This window comes from Anthonomus grandis, chromosome 2, assembly GCF_022605725.1.
Source record: "Anthonomus grandis grandis chromosome 2, icAntGran1.3, whole genome shotgun sequence".
Classification (NCBI taxonomy): Eukaryota; Metazoa; Arthropoda; class Insecta; order Coleoptera; family Curculionidae; genus Anthonomus; species Anthonomus grandis.
Genome location: NC_065547.1, coordinates 25961232 through 25983806, shown reverse-complemented (window position 1 = coordinate 25983806; position 22575 = coordinate 25961232). Strand labels below are relative to the sequence as shown.

Sequence of the window (22575 nt, the reverse complement as noted above, 5' to 3'; positions counted from 1 at the left end):
AATTTTTTCCGCACCAAGATTTAAAACCTAACAATTTTTAAAATTATATACAAGAATATTTAGAATTTAGACAACAATTTTTCGTAACAATAATTTTTTAAGTTCGTATTATAGTCCGAAAACAATTAATCACCTCGGACCCGGGTCTGGTAAAATCTTAATCAATCAAATTATAAATCTAATGTTCCAAATATAATTTATCACAGATAAATTTAGAAATTTTTAATTTCAAAACTACAATTTATCAAATAAAGATTATTGTGTTAATATGCTAACACGTTATTTCTGGGTTTAGGGAAAGATCTGCAGTGGGATAACAGAGAAAAAAGTAAATTATTAATTGAAAACATGCAATTATTATTTATTTCAATTCTAGATTCTCCTGGGTTTATGGCGTTATTATGTGATGTTAACCGTGAGCTAAAAGTTACATATAAAGAAAACCCTCAAGATAACATGAATACTTTAATGTTTAACTCAAATTGAATGTACTACTTTAAAACCTCAGTACCGTTAAATTACACATAAGATTTTTATCACATTAACATTGGTCAGCAGTCAAGTTCTCTTGTTTTATAACTGTTAAAGTACAAAAGATTTTTGACTCAAAGAAACTCCGCATTCTCCTGAAATTAAGTGTGCACAATCGCTAGCTAAAGTATTAATATGATAGTAGTAAAGTTTCGTATTTGGTTGCTGTACTTCCTAGAATTATTTAGGAAATTTAAATGGATTATTTAAAATGTAAATATAGTAAGATTACATAGATCTCATCCGCACCTATTTCCATGCACGTATAGTTAACACACTTTTTTTAAATATATAACGAACGCTATGGAAGAAAATCAAAAGCAGCAGGTCATTAGCAGTGCGATAAAATAGAATTGGTTGGTTTTTGGGCTCAAAAAAAGGTTATTGGATAGAAAAAAAAGGTTAAATGGGTGGATATAACGTTAGGTTCAAGCAAGATTAGGAACAGAAAATTATTGAACACCTTTTTTGGGATGACAATAGTTACATTTAGAAAACTGGCTTACGAAATAGCAGAAGCAAAAGATTTAGAAAATAAAATGGCTGGTTGGGACTGGTTAATAATATTTAGAGAAAAAATCCTACAATTTCCTTTAGACTACCTGAAACGTCAACCTTGCACGGGTACTTCAATAAAACACAAATCTGAAACGTCACTATGCCTGCGCAAAACTGTAAGATCTTCGCTACAAAGGAGAGAAAATAAGGAGAGTTTTGACAAGCACAGAACGTACTTAACACGTAACAGTGGTGTGTTGTATGAATGCTGTCGAGACTTTAGTGCCGCTAGTTTTACTGAAATACAGGCGTAGTTTACGATGAAAAATGACAAAAATCTTGATACCCACGATTCAGAACATAGAGTTTGTGTAATACTAACTGTAGTACTAACTGTTTAGTGCAAGAAATGGAAAAGAATCTATCATGCCAAAAAAAACTGGGACAGCAAAATCTCCTAAATCTCTTGGTCTATTAGAATAATATATTTTGATGTTGTCAAAGTTAATTTAATTTTGTGACAGCCGCGTCAACAAAATCATTCTTTCAAAATGCCTGCAGTATCTTCTCAACAAAAAGCGATAATATACACTCGTCTGATGGATGGAGTTCCTATAAGAAGAATCGCAGAAGAATTGGGCATTAGTAAAAATACCAGGTTCTGGTCGACCAACAATTTTAAAGGACATTCAAGATAGAGATTTAGTTGGCTTTCTAAAAAACAATCCATTTGAAACAGCAATAAAGGCGAAAGAAGACACGTATTTTCGTGGTTCTGCTAATACAGGTCGTAGTAGGATAATAAATTCGGAAATTAAAAGTTGCTGTGCAACAAATAAAATATTTTTGACTGAAGCAAATAAACAGAGAAGATTAGAATTTGCCCATTAATATGCACACTAAAACAACATATGGGAAACGGTAATATTTTCTGATGAAAAAACGTTTCAATCGTGCAATAATGGCAAAATCCGCGTTTACAGGCCTTCTAATACCAGATATGATGAAAGATATACCTAATCAGACTAATCAAAGTGGACGTTTTAGTATAAACGTTTGGGTTTGGATTAGTTTTAGAGGACCAGGCGTTTGTCAAATAGTGCAGGGCAGGCTTAATCCCTTAGGATATTGCAAAATCCTGAACAATGTTATGATGCCATTGGTTGGTGTAGTCTATGGGCAAGATTTTATCTTCCAACATGATAATGCTCCTATACATACAGCCCGTATAGTTGAAAACTATCTAGACGAAAGACGAATTCAAGTTTTACCGTGGCCCTCGAAAAGCCCTAATATCAACCCAATTGAAAACGTTTGGGGTAAAATGGAAAAATATATGTATAAAGATAACTTTAGGCATAGAAATCAGAATGAATTACGCCTAAAGATAGATGACGCATGGGACCAAATACCGAAGAATAAACCAGAAACTTAATTTTAAATATGCCACGACGTGTGCAAGCTGTAACTGATAACGACGGTGCGCTTACTAAGTATTAGTAGTAGTTTTGGTTTATTTATAAAATGTGTTCCAAATAAAAATAAATATCGAAAAATAAAAATGTTCTGTCTAAATATTATTATTTAAATATGTAATTATTAAGACTCCAAAAATTCATAATGCGTAAATATGCATACCATACCCAAGGAATGCGATTTACTTTAATAGACTAGGAGACAATCCCCTACCTAAATTTTAATGTCCCAGTTTTTTTTTCGGCACAATTACATTTTCGGTATTTATTAATATTGAAATTTCCCAACCGAGAGTGCTTGTACCTGTAGTAAAACTACAGATTTACTTACAAGCATTCTCACTTACGTTCACAGTTACAGCACAAGTGCTGTAGTTACAAGCACTCTCACCTTATTTTTAGTTCTACAAATCATAAAATAATAAGTATTATTGAAGATCAATCATAATTAAGTGACTTATGTGGAAGTCATAATTCATTACAGGATCAAACTATGATGGTATTATTTAGTAGCAAAAAGCAGGAAACTTAATAGTTTTTTTTATACAACTGTTTTAGAACCACATTCAATGTTCTGAGTTTTATGATTTTGAATGGCTAATGGAATAATGAAAATACATTTATTAAAATATTTAAATTTATAAAAGAACATTTCTCTAGTACAGCCACTAAAATTGAAAGCAGGTGAGGGACAAGTCATCCAGGGAAACTTGGAAGTATAGTGTGACAAAAAAAGAAGAAGTTAGTACCTGAACTATGAAATAAAAAAAAGCAACAAAAACCCATAGATTATCAAAAATTTAAGTTCAAATGCCATAAGTTTTCTGATGAAGAGAGAAAAGTACTCTGTGACAGTTATTGGAAACTTGATGTCTTTCAAAGATAAATTAAGGAGATGTAAAGCTTTTTTTCTAAAGTAGATGTAGTTCTAAATGCATTCGCACATAAAGAACCAGCCGGCAACTAAATTGTAAAAGATAGACGAGTAAAATTTAAACCTCCAACAATTCTTGACAGTGTTATTATTGACGTGAAATTACACATTGAAATTTTCCCGACAAATGAATCCTATCACACACAAAAATCAACACAAGAGAAATATTTGGCTACCTTGTTCATTACTTATAAACGATTTTTTGGAGAACAGTATAACTTATCCTTTTTAAACGTAAAAAGGATTTCTGCCGGATATGCGAGAAAAGGACCGATACTATCAACTATAAATACAACCATAGCAGTAATTATAAAGCCAAAGAAATTAGTCAAACTATATAAAGGCTTATTACCGATACTAGAAACAAAAAAAAATCTTTTAAAATTGTGCAAAAGCGGTGCTTTTCCTTAGGAATTCCATGGGTGTTACGGTCTCTATCTTGCGCAGAAAAATATTCGAAAAACCAGTTTTAGAATTTCCGATGAAGAAATTTCGATAATGAGACTTAGCTAACCTTGTCCAGAAGAACTAATACAGTTTAACAAGAAATCCGATAACTCCAGAAAATTAAATTAGTTTGTCAGCAAAAATCCATTAACCAAGTCCGATTATTATACAAAAAGCTAATAAACAATTTGTTTTTAACAATAATGTTTCAAAAAACTAATCCTAAACGCATATAACTCGCTAAAAAATGCATTTAGGAAACATACAAAATAAAATTGGATTTTATATAACAATTAAAACATTAAAATCCGTTTTTTTTTTCACATTTTAAGTTATATGATTTACAGAATCTACAAGGAAGAATATGTGACCTATGATATGAATATTTCGGTAATGCGAACTAGGTCCAAATTTCACGAGTTTACACGTGAGAGCGATCTAGTGTACATTGAAAATTGCATGACCATAATATTTATTATTCGATAATATATACCATCACACAAAGCACACGTGAACACTCTTATCCTAATATGTTTTGTTATTGGTGATACTTCCATGCAATGATAAAAACGCACGTACCAGAAATCTAATTTTCACAGAAGAAAACTTATCTGAGGGTCGGAAAAAGATTGCTGATTCAGTTAGCCATAGAAAAGTATCACCTGCGTAAATGGCCGCTTAAACGTTTCTTTCAGTCACCTGTATTATAAAAAAATTTCATTCGGACGTAGGTGTTTCTTCTTAGGGACATGAAAATACGGATTACAAAATGACAGCTATTTAATATTATGAGGCTAAGATATTTTTGTATGGTGTACAGTACGCCTTTAATTACCGAAAGGATATTCGTATTCTGCCACATCTCCATTATTTACACCAACTAATAGTAGGACAGCCCAAGCGGGAATTTTAAGCATTACTCGAGCGCGTCAGAAAATAATATGTGATGAGACCTTATAAAATGTACTCCTACCATATTTCGAACCTTACTATAGAGGCGTGCTAGAACCTTACTATAGTGTTGAGATCAGTCCGTCAGATTAGTAAAAAAATGATCCTTAGAAAAACTCGAGCGCGTCAGATTACGACAAGGTAAGTTCAGTACATGAAGAACAATGTATATTTCAATAATCGGACTATTTGAGCGTAAGGAAATGGGCAAGTCACAAATTTATGAAGCTACTGAGAATTGTATTTCCCACTTCGCGTCCCTCTTTCCTTCTCATACTTTCTCTATCTCTCTCGCGCCATCTTCACTCTATCGTCTGCTGCTATGATGCCATTTTAGTTAATCATATTAGTAACTACGTATTTGACGCTCCGATTTGTTTATTGTGTCAAAATAATTATGTTAATTTAATGTAATAAGATGTATCTGTATTTTAAATCAAGTAATCACGAAAAAGTAGTTTTCATTGCATTTTATGACTTTAGATCTTTTACACGCCTATTTAAAATGTCAAAATCAGTAATTTTGGCGTTTTATTTTTTAAAACAGCACGTTATTAGAAACAATCATTTTTAATGGGCTTTTTTATCCAATAATTTGATATGATTTTTTTTAAAGCGTAATTATTATTTGTTACTCAAATAAATTTGCCGTAGTTTTTTGAACGAACCGGAATTATAGGCATCGCGCTATCGAGAACGTTATATTTCTGCGCATACATACTTTCAAAGATTGGAGCGGCCAACAACTTTATTAATCGTAAATGAAGAGTTACAATTAAATGTTTTACAATTACTTTACATTAATATAAGACAGTTTCCGTAAGAGAATACAACAACCAGAGAAGACCAAAAAGCAAGAACGGCGGAGAAAAACGTCGACTCGCCCCCCATCGTCAGTGGGGGGCACAACCAACGCCGAAAAAAAGAGGAAAAGAAATCAATGGACATGTCTGATGGTTATTCTACGGACAGATCAACGAAAAGCGAAGACTACAAGAGAATGAAAAGCAAACATGAGAGAGAGAGGGGTAAGACTTCGGACGACTCCTCTAAGTTCCTAAAACCCCAATCTAAATCCCGTGATCCTAGACTATCCAAAACATTAAAAACCACACCAAGCCCCGACCTGGGAGTTGGCAAGGTGCCACCCCAGAGTGCGGAGATTGGGAAAAGCGAGGAAGAAGTAGGAAAACTCGAGGAGGCAGTTCGGGAACGAGATTTGCAAATTGAGAGGAGTAATAGTGAGTTGCATGAGATTAGGCTTAAAAACTCTCAGATTATCGAGAAAATGCAACTATTCGAACAGAAAATGAATAAGTTAATCTCAGAGAATCATTATCTCAATGGGCAGATCTCGGACCTGAAACGCAAACTCAAAATGAGAAACTGACAGAACTGGGGGATCTGGTTAGTGATAAAAATCAAAAGAAACAACCTAAAAATAAAAGAACCAGGGAGGAAGCGTCTCCGACTTCACAAGACGGAGACGAGCCGGCCTCGGAACCGGTTTACCCTGAGATAACCACAAACAGGGAGCCAGTCCGCTCAACATCGTCAGTCTCAGATCTCACCAAAACCGTAAATCCTACTCCTAAATTAATAAAAAACCCACACTACATGCCCTTGAATAACCTCTCCTTAGCGGGCAAGGGGAGGACGCGCCCTTTGTGGCAACGCGAAGCCGCGTTGCCACAAATGCAAGGGCGAACACTTCTACTCAGAATGTGTTAAAAACAGAGCAACCCCGGCTGAGTGTTTGTGGCGGTGATCACCCGGCGAGCTATTGGCGGTGCCCAAAAAACCCAAACATTAAAAATGTAAACAACCAAAAAAAAAAGCTTCGCTGAGACCTTGAGGAAGCCCGACGCGGACTCTGAAATCAGGAGGGCGGAGCCAAAGGAGGGCAACTCTTCATCGCACATGAAACGCCCAGAGCTCTCGATCAAAAACACAAATCTCCTGAACCTTCTAAGCTTGCCCGACGGGATCTTAGAAAAGAAAATAGACAACCTAATGGCAAAATTAGAAAAATTAAATTCAAATCCGACTATCAAGCTACTGCTGGGAGTCGAGGTCTAGTCTCTCGCGGTGTACGTTCGCTTTCTTCCCAGCGTGCTCAAATCCCATTCCCATCCCTACTAATCACTTAAAAACAAACCGCATATAAAACCCAATCCAACCGTCAAAATCCTAAAACCACACCAAAAAGTACCGTAAAGGACCGGTTACGTTCACACCTCCGCCCGACCTTCTCTCGCTAACCAAAGTTCCGCAATCTGAGGGGGCGTGGTCTGCTTCACAGGCTCGCGTACAATAACATCACACCCAGACCTCATAAATACATGCGACCAAACCTATCCCGACCAGTCGGTTCCTATTCTCCGAGCAAGTCAAAAGTCCAAGCACCTAGATGCGACCCAGAATTATAAAAAGATGGCGTCTAATCTCGACAAGGATCTATCAAAAGACCGGCAAGAGCCATTGTTGCTAGCCCGGAATAGTCAGTGCGTAGATGAGACCTACGGATTACAAAGGAGAATTTCGGAAGTTTTTTAAAGTATAACTCCAAGAATATTAAAAAGGGTTGCATCAAACGAAATTCACAGAGGCAGAGAGTGCATTAGACAATTTGAGTTTTGGAGTCAGTGCATTAGCCAAGAGAGAAAGTCATTTCGAACAACACATGTAAAAAGTTTTATATTAGAATAATGGAAAAACCTATATTTTTTAAAGCAAAACCTTGTCAAAAAACCGGCATCGCTCGGCACTACTTAAGACTAATACTTGTATAACGGCTCGAAAATACGGGATTTCAAAAAGTATTTTGCTAAGATTGTCGAAAGACGATTTTTTCAAAAAAAGTGATTATTCAACAAAACATTCTAGCAAACAAGTATCCGAGACTACGAGAATTTTATACCCAAAACCCCAATATATCACTAAAGGAAAGCAGAGGCCACCAGTTTAAGCAGGTCAACTAGTATAATAAAACCAATGTTATCAGTTCTAAAAACATCTTAAAATCAGACTTAGATTAGATGATATTTGAAATATCGAAAAAACTAAAAAAGTTTTAACAGAGAAGGGATATAGGACTTGGGCGGAATGCGGATCTTTAGTTACTGTCTGTTGCAGCATTAACGCTACTGGTCTTTTTTGCATCTTTATAGCATCAAAGCTGCGATCCTGCAAAAAAAAGTTTTACACTTTTCGCCTCGCCCCTACAAAAAAGGTTAAAACACAAAATTTATTGTAGATTAGTAGAAACTCATCTAATCTGTTATCTAGCATATGGCCACAGTGGCCAAATATTATACAAAAGTACAACATGTTAAAATGTTACCTGACTAATAATAACAGAATTCAATTTTTAATAAGGAAGAATTTAAAAGATAGACCGTGACTCCTTTATACTTCATAACAGGATTGGTAAATTAAAAGCTACTTCTTTGCTTTTAAAGAGAAACTCAAGCGCAAGCAAGATGGTTGAAGGTTTATTATTTACATCCATATAATTTTTAAGCCTATTATTAATTAAGTTTCCTTTACTTAGAAATAATTCGACAATTATTATCTACGGTGAAATCAACATATTGGGACGCCTTAGAATTTGCCACAGAAGAATTATCTAGTAACGGCAAAATTGAAAGCTTTTAATTGAATAATTGAATTTCTGATTTCATTAACTCTATTTTTTATTAATTCTTGCCTAAAAACAAATATGTTTTTCCGAAATTTAATTGAATATTCGGAACTTATATTTTACTGATTTTTTAGAGCACATTTCCAAAGTTGCAATGACGTAAATTGAAAAAACTTTTTAATGTATTTTTTATTTTTTTTGTGAAATTTTAATTTATTTTTTGCCCTTTATTGATTTTTTTTAATTTAATTTTTTTATTGAAATAGATTTTATGTTTCGCATCAACATGTTACTGGTTTTCTAGAGTAAATTTCCTTTTGCTATGAGGTAAATTGAAGAATTTTTTGAAAATATATTTTATTGTTTTTAATTTTTTTTTTGATAAACGTAAATTCTGTACACAAATTTAATTTCTTGTTTTGCACCAAAATGCTACTGTCTTTTTAGAGCAAGTTTGCTTTAACGTAGAGAGAGAAAATTATTTTATGTTTTTTTTTGTGGTTTTTTAAATTCATTGATTTGATAGTACTTGCCTTTAATTCTATATCAATTTTAATGTAGAAGGGAATGGTAATGTTTTTTTAAATTTATTTTTGGTTTCATAATGTACTTCAACATACCTATTGGGAATAAATACGTGCGAATAGAGAGTATGCACCTACTCATAAATAAAATTGCCACATTTTTCCTTTAATGTGCTTATCAGTAGTTGTTTTTTTACATAAGTTTGTTATATAAAGTTGTACCTATATATTATAAAATTGGTAGTCTAAAAAAATATTCAACAACGTAATTTTGTATTCCTAAGTTAACCTAAAACAAGGTCTTTTTTATTATTAAATGTTTTTGCTTTTATAATTATAGTACGCGCTGATTAGTCCTCTCTTTGTTAATCTGACAAGCTTGGTATCACCGGCTTTTAGGCCCCGATTCTGTTTTCCCCAATCCCTCGCGGACTTTGCGTCCAGTTATCCGACGAATTAACACGTTCTGTAGAATGGCATTTGCCTTCGTACAGACTATAGAAGCATCGCTAGTAGCGCCATATCTTCAGTTAATTGTGTTGTTAATTTTATCTTTAATACACAAATTGCTGCGACGCTACTCCCAAGCTGTAAAAGCCGATTTCTTTCGACGGAAGTCTATTAGACTCCGATCGGTCGAAAAAAGGACGATCTGAATATAATAAATTGTATAAGAAATAATGCTTAAAAATGTTAAAAAACTTGTAGACTTTTGTTTTATTTTCCCATCCATCATAATTCAGCAATGTATTAAATATGTAATTATATAAAATATATATTCACCTCTAACGAAACAGCTCTTTTTTCGTTGCGAAATCCGCTGTTTTTAATAATCGACTCATTCGTAAAATAAATGATGTCCGATTGAGTAAGCATGTAATGCAAATAAATATGTGTAAAAATATAAATGTTCAAACTTGTATTGTATAAAGGTATAAAGTGATTTTTCCATTTTCAAACTCCAATATTTTTCCCTAAACCCATAATAAAAAAAAGTAATAATTTAATTAATATTACCATTATTAAAAACCTGCAATTTTAAAATGCTATTTTCGTCAATCAACCCGTCGGTGTTCTCTATCAAAGCGTACTCACCATCCAACTGACCGCTCTCGTTATTCAATTCGAAACTGGGTAAAAATGGATCCAGGACGTCGGTCTGCTCTTCCGCTCCCCTTATCGGCTGCCCGTTTAACAAACAATCCGAGTTCATTTGATAAACGAACGTCTCGGTGTTGTTCAGAGGCGTAGACGGATACGATCTGGAACTGTTCTGGAAATTCTTCGCGTTATCCAACACCAGATTTGATGTGAATGGCAGTGGCGTACTCGGCACAGATCTGGAAGGATTACACGACTTCGCAATATCGAATCCCACCACGTCGATGTCTATGCTATGCGAACGTGTAATGTTCCTCAACTTTTGGCTATTTGTCGTAAAAGTGCCCTCAGCGCAAGTATTAACTAAATTTAATCCGTATTCTGTTAAAGTCTGGTTATTTGTGGACATATCCAAGTTAAATGCATCGATGTTATTATTATCACAGCCAATAATAAGCTCCGGCTCGCCTTTCGATTGTAACGGTACCGACTGGGACCTGGACAAATCTGGAAAAAACTGGGTGGAATCCGGGGCGACAGCGTATTCTGGAGTGTACTGGACTTTGCTGTTGGCGTTTAACAGTTTTTGGAGCATGCTGTTGCCGGATTTGCTGAGCATTGGGCTCACTGGGGCGGACATTGGTAAAAATGCCTCCGGAGATATGTCAAGAGAAAGATCCATTTCAGTTTTTACCTTAAAATAAAGAAATAGATTCAATTAGGATTGTATTAAAAGGCTTTATGATTATTTGAATTTTTGGAATACAGAATACTAATAATTGTTTGTTTCTTAAAATCCATGTATTTATCAAATCTCTATTTTTACTATTTACTGACATCTATGTCAATTTAATGATTGTGCTATTCATGTTTTTGCAGAAAGGTGTACCTACAAGAAATTTTAGAACGTATCATTTGAAAAACACATTAGTTTTCATTGATAAATGTAAAAATACATATGAAATGTGAATGACTATATGAATATCAAATATCGCAAGACAGATAATTACCAGAAGCAGTATTGGCATTTAATAATCTACACTATTCTCTTATTAATAGACCAGTTTTCATTTTTCAAAATAAAAATATCACATAGTTCACCGATATCGATTCTTATACCCATAAAAAAACTGAAAAAAAAAACGATTCAATAAAGTACTCCATAACTGACCTATGAAATTCCTCAACATTGATAGAGTATCACGAGTCAGGAAATGAAATTTAAAACAAAAATAAAGATACTTAAAAAACTACTAAAATGTAACAGCTGAAGTCTACGTTGACTATCAAAGACAAAATTTATTCTTAATACAAACTATATAGTGAAGAAATCCTTAAGATCGAAGATTACCTATATTTCTTACAAAATTTAAAAAATATTTATACATAAAATTAGTACTAGAGACAACCAATTTAAAAGTATTCAAAAAGTTTTATAAGTGAAATGACGAAAAAAAGATCTTTTCAGTATCCGAACTTGCATACAAAACTTAATAAATCACATTTATTATTAAAAAAAGTTTAAAAGATCGATTATTAGACTTCCTAAATAGGCATAACATTATATCAAATAAACAATATGGGGTTTGAACAGGTCGTAATACTACAGATACTTTACGCGAAGTTACTTCTAATGTCATTAGCCATTTGAGTAATAACAGAAAATGTCTTGGTGTTTTTAATGACCTGGCTGAGGCTTTCGATTCTCTTTCAGTTCTAGAGCAATATGGGATAAGGTGAAACGCAATGACACTTATGAAAAATTATTTACAAAATAGACGACAATTTGTTACGATAAAATTATAAAAATATGAGTGTCACAGGCCAATTTTCTTCTTGATATTAAACTAACTAACGGAACAATTCTTTCGTATGCAGATAGCACCGCTTAACTTTTTAGAGGTTCTAGTTAGGATTAAACAAAACAGTATACTATAGAAGGCCTGAATAAAATAAAAACTGTTTGAAAACATATAAATTAAGCATGCATGTAGCAAGAACAAATTACATTTCTTTTTTCTCTCACTGGGGTAAAGATTTATATTTTTCTATCAGATTATTCATATTTTTTAACTGAAAATAACTATCAAATAAAAGTTTGGCAGACTAAATGGAGTGTATGGTCAGCTTTAGTTAAGTGAGCATTAAAAATTGGTAGTCAAAGAAAATCTTCAAAGTCATCAAAAATAGTGAGTTTTAATTTGTGAAACTTTGCAGACTTTATATATGGGATCATTGAAACCGTATGTACATATTGAATTTACCCATAACTAATCTTATATTTTGGGAAACCATTATACAATGAAAAAAAGCTCTTAAGGTAGAGGTCCAACAGCTTAAAGAAAAGCTGAATAAAGTTGAAAGAGAGTCAAAAAGATACAAATTGATTATTCACGGTCTTGAAGAGGGCAAGGACGAAATCGGTATCTATCGATATCTATCGAAATTGGTACTTGTTTGGATATTATTAACAGCAAATTAGGAGTTGAATGCCGATTTTCTGACGTAAAAAATTTCTTTCGTTTAGGTAAACCCTCAGCTCAAAAGCATCAAGCAGCTTCATTAGAGGTGGTGAACTACCTTTTGAAAAAATAAATTCCTAAGAATTCTGAGAAATTAAAGAGGACACAAATTTATATAAATCACGATCGCACCGATCAGGAACAAGCCGAACATAAACTTCTTTATAGACACTTGAAAATAGCGAAAGAAAACAACAAGGAGGCATATATTAGGAATAAAGTGTTATTCATAAACGGACAAAGCAGGACCCCGGAAGACCTGAAAAAGGAAGAAGCTACGCAGCTATCACATCTTGAGTTTCAACGACCACCACCGCATCCGATTCTTAAACGAAAAACATCTAGTAGCGATAGCAAGAATACTAATCATCCCCTAAAAAGAACCCTTAAAAGTGGAAATGTGAGTAATAATAAATGTAATAAGGTGTCAGATAAAAATTAGATACTTACTTCTGATTAATTAAGACAGTTTTTTGGGTAGGTTTAGGGTATATTTTTTAAGTATTTTAAGCATTCTAAATGTCTTAAGTGTTTAAGTATTTTGGTCTATTGTCGTATTTTTTTTTTGATTGTCACGAAGGTTTTCTATTAAAATGTCTCTTGTTGTTTCTCATACTAACATACGCTCCTTACATGCTAACTTTGCAAGTTTTAAAAATAATGTTTTTGATGTTGATTCGGACATTGTTGGGGTGACAGAAACTTGGTTGCACCCAAGTATAGATAGTTCAGATATTTGTGTTGAAGGCTACAATATTTCTAGATGTAATTGGCTGGGCAGACGTGGTGGTGGAGTGGCCTTCTACATAAAATCTAATATTTCTTTTGAAATTGTGAGTACGTTAACACTTGATTTTATTGAATGTATTTGGATTAGGATTAAGTCACGTAATGATAATGATGTTATACGAAATGTCTACAGACCACCAAATTCCAATATAGACCAATTCTATTTGCATTTAGAGGACGATTCACGATGACAGCGATTCGTAATGAGAAAAAAGCCTTTTACGAACAAAATTTAATTCCAATTTATCAAGTAGGGAAACCTGGACAGAACTGAAAAAACTTAATGTTGTTAAAAATAGACAAAAGAACATTCCTTCAGAATTATGTGATGTAAACTTAATTAATAATTTTTTTACCTCGAACTGTACTAATCCGTATCAAGAAAATCAGAATCTGCTGCAGTTCTATGATAATAATTTAGTTAAAAATTTTGAACATGCTTTTCAATTGCAAGAAATAACCGAAATCGAGTTAATAAGAATTATTCTTTCCATAAAAAGTAAAGCTTATGGTTGTGATGGGCTTAATATTATATTAATTCAGATTTGTTGTCCATTTATTGTCCCATTTGTGCTTCACATAATAAACGAATGTATGAAAAATTCGGTATTTCCAAATATGTGGAAACACGCCTTAGTCACGTCTTTGGCCAAAATAGCTCAACCAAAGGAACTTAAAGATCTCCGATCAATAAGCATTCTTCCCGTTCTTTCCAAAATTCTCGAAAAAGTTGCAAATAATCAAGCTCGAGTATTTTTGAACAGTCATGAAATTTTGCCACTCAAACAATCAGGGTTTCGTCAAGGATATAGCTGTGCTACGGGTGTGTGACAGATGACATTTTCCGAGCGTGGGATCAAGGGGAGTTTACTGCTTTAATTTTACTTGACTACACAAAGGCATTCGACTTAATTAATCATAGGATTTTATTATCAATTTTAAGTTATATAGGATTTTCAAGAGATAACAATAACAACAGCAATAACATTTTTTAAATGATTTTTGGGTAATCGCAGCCAGCAGATCGTTTTGAATGGTATAAAATCTAACTCAGCACCTTTATCAGTAGTTGTTCCTCAGGGAAGTATCCTGGGGCCATTGTTGTACACAATTTATACATGTCTATTTAAAGACCATTTAAAATTTTGTAGCTACCATTTGTATGCGGACGACACCCAACTCTATCTTCACTTCATCATCACCCAAATAATACAGAAATTGCCAATAGAAATATAAATTTGGATTTAAAAAGTACAATAGAAATCTCAACGTGTCACGATCTCAATATAAACCCTTCAAAATCATCTGTTACTGTATTCGGAGGAGATAAAAATAATAGATTGAGAGTTAGCAACGAGTTTAATATACAAATTAACAACGTCACCATTCCATTAACTAACACGTCCAAATCATGGGACTTGTTATTGATTCTGATTTTCGGTTTTATGAGCATGTCACAGAAAAGCTCCGAAAAGCCTATGGTGCTCTTAAACTTATTTATAATCAAAGAAAATGTTTAAATCAAAAATTAAAAAAACATCTATGTGACTCCAACTTTAACCACTGTGACACAGAATATGGCCCATGTTTGGATCAGTTTGATTCTCGTAGAATTCAGAAAGTACAAAATGCGTCCCTTCGCCTTATTTTTGGGATACGCCGCAGAATTCGGATCTCTCATAAGCTTATAGACATCGGCTGGCTTAATATCTATAACCGCAGAAAAATACACTTCATTTCGTTGGGCTACAAGGTAATAAAATTTAAATCTCCCCAATACTTGTATGATAGAGCAGATTTTAGAATTAACAACAATAATCGTAACTTACGCAATTTACATCTTCTTACTATTCCTCGACACAGAAAAGAACTTTTTAAACGAAGCTTTTCATATAGTTTGAATTCCTTAAAGATTACATCATTTGATCTGGCATGTTCTACTTTTCAAAGAAAAACTAAAGACATTCTGTTTTTACGTCAGTAAATAAAGTTGGTCTTTTATTTTAATTTTGATTTTTTGTGTGATGTCGCTGAATGTGTTTTTGTATTTTTAAGTTTCAACTGTTATGATCTGTAATTTGAAATATTGGTACTGGTTGTAGAGCAACTTTTTTTAATGTTATATTTTTTACATTTTTTTAGAGAGCGCCTAAACAGTATCTGGTCTGCGTACCAGAATACTGACGTAACACGGCTTTTTATTTTTCATAGACATTGTGTATTCCTTAATTTTTATATTGTATTTTGTACTTGTTTATGAAAAGTAATAAATTTTGTTTATTATTATTAAATATCTTGAACTATTAATTGATCAAAATCTCAAATGGCATATACAGGTTGCGGCAGGGAGTTATGCTATTTTTGAATAGAACTCCACAGCTGTCTCAATTCCAATGAATGTTTTTAGAAAGGGGGTGTATCTATTCGGAGAGAGTCGCCCCTTCAGTTGTAATGAAGCCGTTGTCGGTAGCTCATACAGCGTACCTAAGCGGGTTAGCATTATGAAGTGGATGAAGTTTTTGAAACAATTGTTCGGTCTCCGAAAAATATTGAAAGAGTCACGCTCGCACTCCCCAAATATCAGATCGACCAGTTCGCAGAATCTTACACTTGGATCTTAATTGCTATCCATGTAAAATTATGATCGTTCACGAACTGTGGCACAACGACTTCGCGACAAGACTTATATTCACAGAAATAATGTTGAAATTACTAAGAGGATGTTCTTTTGATCAGGAATGACGAGGCCCACTGTTACTTATTGGGGACGGCAAACAAACAAAATATTCGGAATTGGCACCTGGAAATCTCAAAGAACTGTATCAACAGCCGCTACATTGCGAGCAGTTAATAACAGTTGGGGTGGCGTATCTGGCACCTGCATTATTAGGCCATATTTTTTTCGAGAAAATAGACGAACACAGTGTCTGTTAACACAAATCGCTATCTAATCATGTTACGCGATTTTTTCTTGCCACACTAAGAAGACCAGATTTCAACCCCAACAGAACTTGATTCCAGCAAGATGGGACAGCCTGCCATACATCAAGAGCAACAATGGCTTTTTTAAGGAAAAATTATCCTGGACATCTGATATCATTGGTAGAGATATGGAGTAGACTATCCGTTCACCGGATCTTTCGCCTTGTGACTACTTTTTATCGGATATCTGGTAAATTACTAAATTATTTAAAAAATGCTTCCTTATCAAGCTACAGGATGTCAAATATTTAAATGTTTAAATTTGGTTCAATTTTCAAAACTACTTTAGATATTTAATTGATGTTTGGTATGTTTGGATAGGTAGCAAAAATGCAGAGATTAAAAAATGGATAGGTAGCATGAGAATTTTGCCGCATCTCATTGCAGGCTGGCTAAGTTCTTAGAATTAAATCCACCCTTGCAAATATAGGATTTGTGTAAAATTTATCTTTAATACTCCCCATACGTAATAGTCTATCGGATTAAGAGCCGGTGGCTTAGATGGCGATACTACTGGTCCAATATCATTATTTAAGTGATTTCTAACTACACGTTTACCGAAAATTCATTTTGAAATGGCCTTGGCCGAATTTCTCTGGTATTTTGATATGCTGAAATATATCAAATTTGTAGGTAATTTATTACTTCACGTCTCGTAAAAGAGGACTCATTTGTCCAAATAATCTTAATTAAGTTTCGTTTTTCCTCGATTGAAACTAAAAACCACTGGAAAAATATAATAAAAATACCTATATTGTTTTTCTCGCATCACCGGGGTACAAATTATGAACCGGCTGTAGCTGCGATTATTTAGATTCCTACTACAAAATAGGTTCTATTTTGTTCATTATTATCATGCAGGCTAAAATTCTGATGAGTTCTAATAAAAATGTGAGCATTTAGAATTCTTATATTAGAGTAGCGTCTACGACATTCGCGACCTGCTGCTTCCGCAATTCTATCACAAAATCCGTAGCAAAAATAAACATCTGCGTATTCTTTGTTATAGAAAAATATTGCTTAGATTAATGCCTAAATACAGATAGCTTTAATCGCAACATTATTACCAATTATTTATTTTATGTCTAATGGTCCAATCGCCTAATGAATTTAATTTTTTTAGCAAATTATGTATTAAATAAATAAATATATAAATATGAATATACGTCAAAAATGTATCCTTATTATTTAACCAAATGTGCGAAATTTCATTTAAATATCTAAAGATTTTTGGAAATATAATAAAATTTAAATATTTTAATTAAAACTTTGGTACCTTGTATCTTTGTAACGAGGCATTTTTAGAATATAATTTAGATTACAAACTGACATTATTTCGAGGTTTTCTGAATGTTTTTTTTAAGTTTCCGATTTCGAAACTAGATTACTGTATATGTATAACATCAATTTGTTCATACAATAATAAATCACAAGGACAAGAGCTAGAGATAACTTAAGCATGCCAAATCATTGCAAAAATATTAACTTCATATTTGTTATTTATCTTGCTCAAAAAATTTATAATATTCTACCACCTGAGTTAAAGAAGAAATAAAAAACAAAAAGAATAGCAAAGAATGTTAAAAGTATATTCACGAAAAATATAATATTTTCTCCTCATTTTTCTAAAAACTTTTATAAATTTATTCAAAAATGCTTAAGAAAAATTTTAATTATTTTAATTTTTTTTCCACAGGTTTATAGGTAAGTTTAGGTATTTTAGTATTTAAGGTTATTAAATTTATGTGTGCATTTAATAATAACAATTAAAGGGATTAAAACAGCTTTAATTTAACATAAATTTGTAAGTGATCAGGCGAAGTCTTCACATAGTTTGTAGTAAATTGTACATTTATTAATAAATGCAAATCCCTCAAAAAAAATATTAAAAATTTTACTTATTATATTTTTCAGATTAATCCTCTGAAATCTAATATGCTTCTTATTGGCAACTTAACGAGTAACAATGACATTAAGAATCAGATTACAATTAAAATAAATGATGACCAAATACAGATCGCTGATGAAAGTAAAAGCTTGGGATTAATGGTAGATTCGACCCTTCCATTTAAAAACCATATATGTGAAGTCGTTAGAAAGGCTTACATGGCGCTGAAGTCTATTTATATTCACCGGCAATATCTGGATATAAACTTAAAAAAACCCCTTTGTGACTGACTAGTTTTATCTCAATGTAATTATTGTGATGTTGCCTATGGGTGGTTTTTGGACTATGAGGACAGGAGAAGAATAAAAAAGTTTTTGACGAATTCGTGTATTTGACAAAAAAATTTGAAATCATGTATCACATAAATTGACTGAACTAAAGTGGCTGAATATGTCTAACCGCAGATTGATGCATTCATTGTGTTATTATAAAACTTTAAAAAAACGTAGCCCACCATACCTGTATCGGAAAATTTCCTTTAATACTGATGTTCATCGTTTGAATCTTCGAAACAAAACGCTTCAAAGTCCCAGACATCGAACTGAATTCTTTAAACGGTAATTTTCTTACAATATTGCTAGACAAATTAAGAATTTTTTAGACAGATAGGTCGGTAGATAGCCTTCTGAACCTTGTCTCCGGCATTGACTTTGCTTCTTGGTTTGGTTTAAAAATTGCGTTTTATTTGTGTTAAAAAAGATTAAAAATAAATGTTAATATGTTTATAAGTTTAGTTATTAGTATTTTTCACACTTGAGAGTTAATTTATACATCGATATTTGGCCGCAGTGTTAAAGAGCAGAATCTGCTATATGCAGAAATCTGAATCTGTCGGCCTTTTATTTATTCGTATATTTTTTGTTCCATATGAAACTTTGTATGTATTTTTGAGTTGAGTATATAAAAAACATTTATTATTATTATTATTATTATTATTAAGATCTGTCAGAAAAGTAATTGTTTACCTAATATTAAATGAAAAAATTACCTTAACTGGCTTAATGGAGTTCTTCCTGGGTACCGGAGTGTTTCTGGGACTAACAAACGGACTGGCACTGGTACTGGAGCATTTGGACTGGATAGGCGACTGCGGCCCCGGAGATATCGGAGTAAAATTGAAATTTTTGCTCCTTGTATTGGGGCTCTGAGGTATTTCTTCTGCTATAGGAGTTTCGAAACTGACCCGTCTCTTAGTGCTGCTGGATAGAACACTTAAAGGTGGCAATGGGGGTAAATAGGGAGGAAAATTTGTTGTTGGCTCCGTAAAAGCGGTCAAGTTTGAATCGAGAATGGTGGGACGTTCCTCCGGTATGCCACTTTGCTCGAGGAGTTGCCTGAGAGTGGAGAGTTTTGAGCTATGGTCCATTTCCGTTGTTATTTGGGGCTCTCCACTGGGACTGAAGTATTTCGACAGTTCTTCTTCGTGTTGGCTATTGTTTGTTCCTACAAATGTGATGTCATTTAATGAAACAAAGTAAAATATTTATTAATAAAAAAGACTACATTAAAAAATAGTAAATCATCTAGTATGGATTAAGTAGATCTATGATTTGCACTATACCGATATCTGAGAATATTAAAATTAGGTGATATTTTATAATTAAAAGGTTATACCGGATGACACAGGAAAAAGAGAACACTTAATAACTTTTTTACTTTTCGAGATAAACAAATGAAATTTGGTAGAGTAGTTATAAGAGCATCTTTAAACATATTCTCTCACCGGTTTAACAGGATATATTATCACATACTTTGAAAATAATATTCTGAGAATAATGATACCGCATTTGCTACTTTTTGTCTTATACTCGTAGTAAAAATCAATTTTTAAAATTTTTAAATAGGATGCCATTAATGCATTGAAAATTTTAATTTTTAATCAAGTAACCACGGAAAAATAATATTCATTAGCCCGTATTTATAAAACTGAAGCATTTACTTTGAAGTAAAAGATACAAGCAAAAGGTAGAAGTAAAAGGTTTTGCTCTAATTCGTATTCATAATCTCTACCTCTTCCCTGCAAGCAAATGCTTTGGGAAAATAAAGTAAAAGGTACAGAGATTAGTGATTTCGACAAGACATGACTTGCAGCGTGCAGTCAACGCGTATGTGGTCTGTAACTGATGGGGTTGATCTTATTTGTTTCATAATCAAAAGCAGTTCGCACGTTAAATTAATGTAAGGAAGATCCATCTAACTTACTTGTGCAGCTATTTTAAAGTGAATATAATATTTAAAATGTCTGACACCGATAGTGAACAGAAAGTTACCGAAGATGCCCCTAACGAGATGATGTTTATCGCCGAAAAAATCCATGCACTTCCGGAGATTCTCGAGAAATCTCAAGTTCCAGTGATGAAAAAAAAAAAACTGCTGCATTAACTGATTAAGGAATATAAATAACTCGTTAAGGAATACGTTACTTCATTTGGCAAGGAGATGGATATTAAAGCTTTTATGAAAAAAGTGAACAATATGAAAACGCGACTGAAAAATAAAACTGACAAAAATAAAACAGGGAACAAGCCCATTCGTCTTTTGTCCTGGGAGAAAGTTATGTTAAATGCTATGGATGCGGACATAAATCCTGTACTAAGTCGGGTACCAGGTGAGAAATAGATTTAGGTCTTTATTATTACCTTGTAGGTGCTTATCATGCATGTATATTTTTATTAGGGGCTCTTGCAATTGGCGTGGCAAGTTAACCTTCTTTACCTACTTCAAAGGATGATATTATGGTGGAAAACGATGCTCATCAAATGATTATGCCTCAAGTAGTAGCTAACAAAAAGCGATCCTACACATCGGTTGAAGAGGTTGCTGCAAAAAAAAATTCCTTCGAAGCCTACCTTTGCTTCGGGCAAACAAGAGTCTGACGAGACGAGGCAGTTAACGACAACCCAGCTTCAACGATTAGTTTAAGTTGAACAACTGAAAGTTGCTCGTCTCCAACAACAATATTACTCTGCCAAGCTAAAAAATTTAAACGAGGCATCAAACGAAAAAGCTCCGCAAGAGTATGTTGTTGTTGGATATAATATTTACCAAAACTTGTAAAAATAGACGTATATGTAATATGTATCATTTATAACAAAAAAAATAATTAAACATTTTTTTCCAGTTCAAACGTGTAAGTTTATTTTTAGTTTAAGTAAATACATATTTGTACGTTTGAAGTAAACGACATATACATAGCATTACATAAAAGTTTTAATCCTAATTATATAGCTATATTGTTATTGGTAATAAGACGAGCTAAATCCTCTCGCCGCCTTCGTCCTTGTGCGCGAATAGCATCTACATTTTCATTCTCTATAAATCGCAAGTCCTGTTCTTCTTCTTCGTCATTTTCTTGAAAATCTTCATCTCTTAATTGCTTAGCTATATTGTGCAACACAGCACACGCAATTATAACTTTTGGAATACTGGTCAGTTTTAATCTGCATCCATACTTCAGGATAGGAAATCGCCGCTTTACTTACCCAAATGTATGCTCAATCACAACTCGCTCTGATGAAAGCAGCCTGTTAAAACTCTCTGATATTCCTCGTGGGGGTCGGTGTAAGGAGTCATAAGACATGACATTATACCATACCCACTGTCTCCTAGAAGAATAGTGTTTCTTGTCTTTTTCATGATTTCACACACTGCCGAATTTTTCCATATACGAGCATCATGGACTGATCCAGGCCAACTTGCATCTATACTAGTTATAACAGAATTCTGGTCGCATGTAACCTGTACATTAATACTGGCAAAACCTTTTCGATTTACATATTCGTCTCCAAATTGGGCTGGTTTTCCATCAAGACCAATATGAGTGCAGTCGATAACTCCAATAGCTGTGGGAAAACGGAACCTGGTCAACCATTTCTCTTTGGCCTGCATAATTTGATTTTCTGTATTTGGGAACCTGATAAATTTGCTTGTTGTACAATTCGCTCTAGCACGTCATGAAATATTCTGGACACTGTGGGTTGCGAACATCCCAATTCTTCGGCTATTCCGCTCTGAAATCCAGGATTCGCACAATACCGCAGAAATATTTTCATTTTCTGCACAGGTGACTGGGCTGCTCCACGAGATTCGAAATGCATGCCAAGAAAGTAATTTGCCAACCACACCACATTTTCCTCCTCAAATCTAAACAACGTCTTGAAATCTGACTCACGAGGTGTACGTCTTGGTTTGTAGTATTTTCTTGTACGTAAATGCACCACATTAGCCATA

At 33.4% G+C, this 22575-nt stretch overlaps 2 protein-coding genes across 3 annotated transcripts in view; one reads left to right on the top strand and one right to left on the bottom strand.

The window, feature by feature from the left end:
* Positions 1-22575, bottom strand: part of LOC126750216 (uncharacterized) — a 303441-nt gene that overhangs the window by 201058 nt on the left and 79808 nt on the right. For both annotated transcript variants that reach the window (XM_050459759.1, XM_050459760.1), the window contains exons 9-10: positions 19334-19788; positions 10099-10798 (exon numbers count right to left, since the gene is read on the bottom strand). In XM_050459759.1, the coding sequence (XP_050315716.1) occupies positions 10099-10798; positions 19334-19788 (1155 nt within the window). The remainder of the gene's footprint in view (positions 1-10098; positions 10799-19333; positions 19789-22575) is intronic.
* The window catches only part of LOC126750221 (uncharacterized), a 140164-nt gene that overhangs the window by 61117 nt on the left and 56472 nt on the right, over positions 1-22575 (top strand). The gene's annotated exons all lie outside the window — the stretch shown is intronic.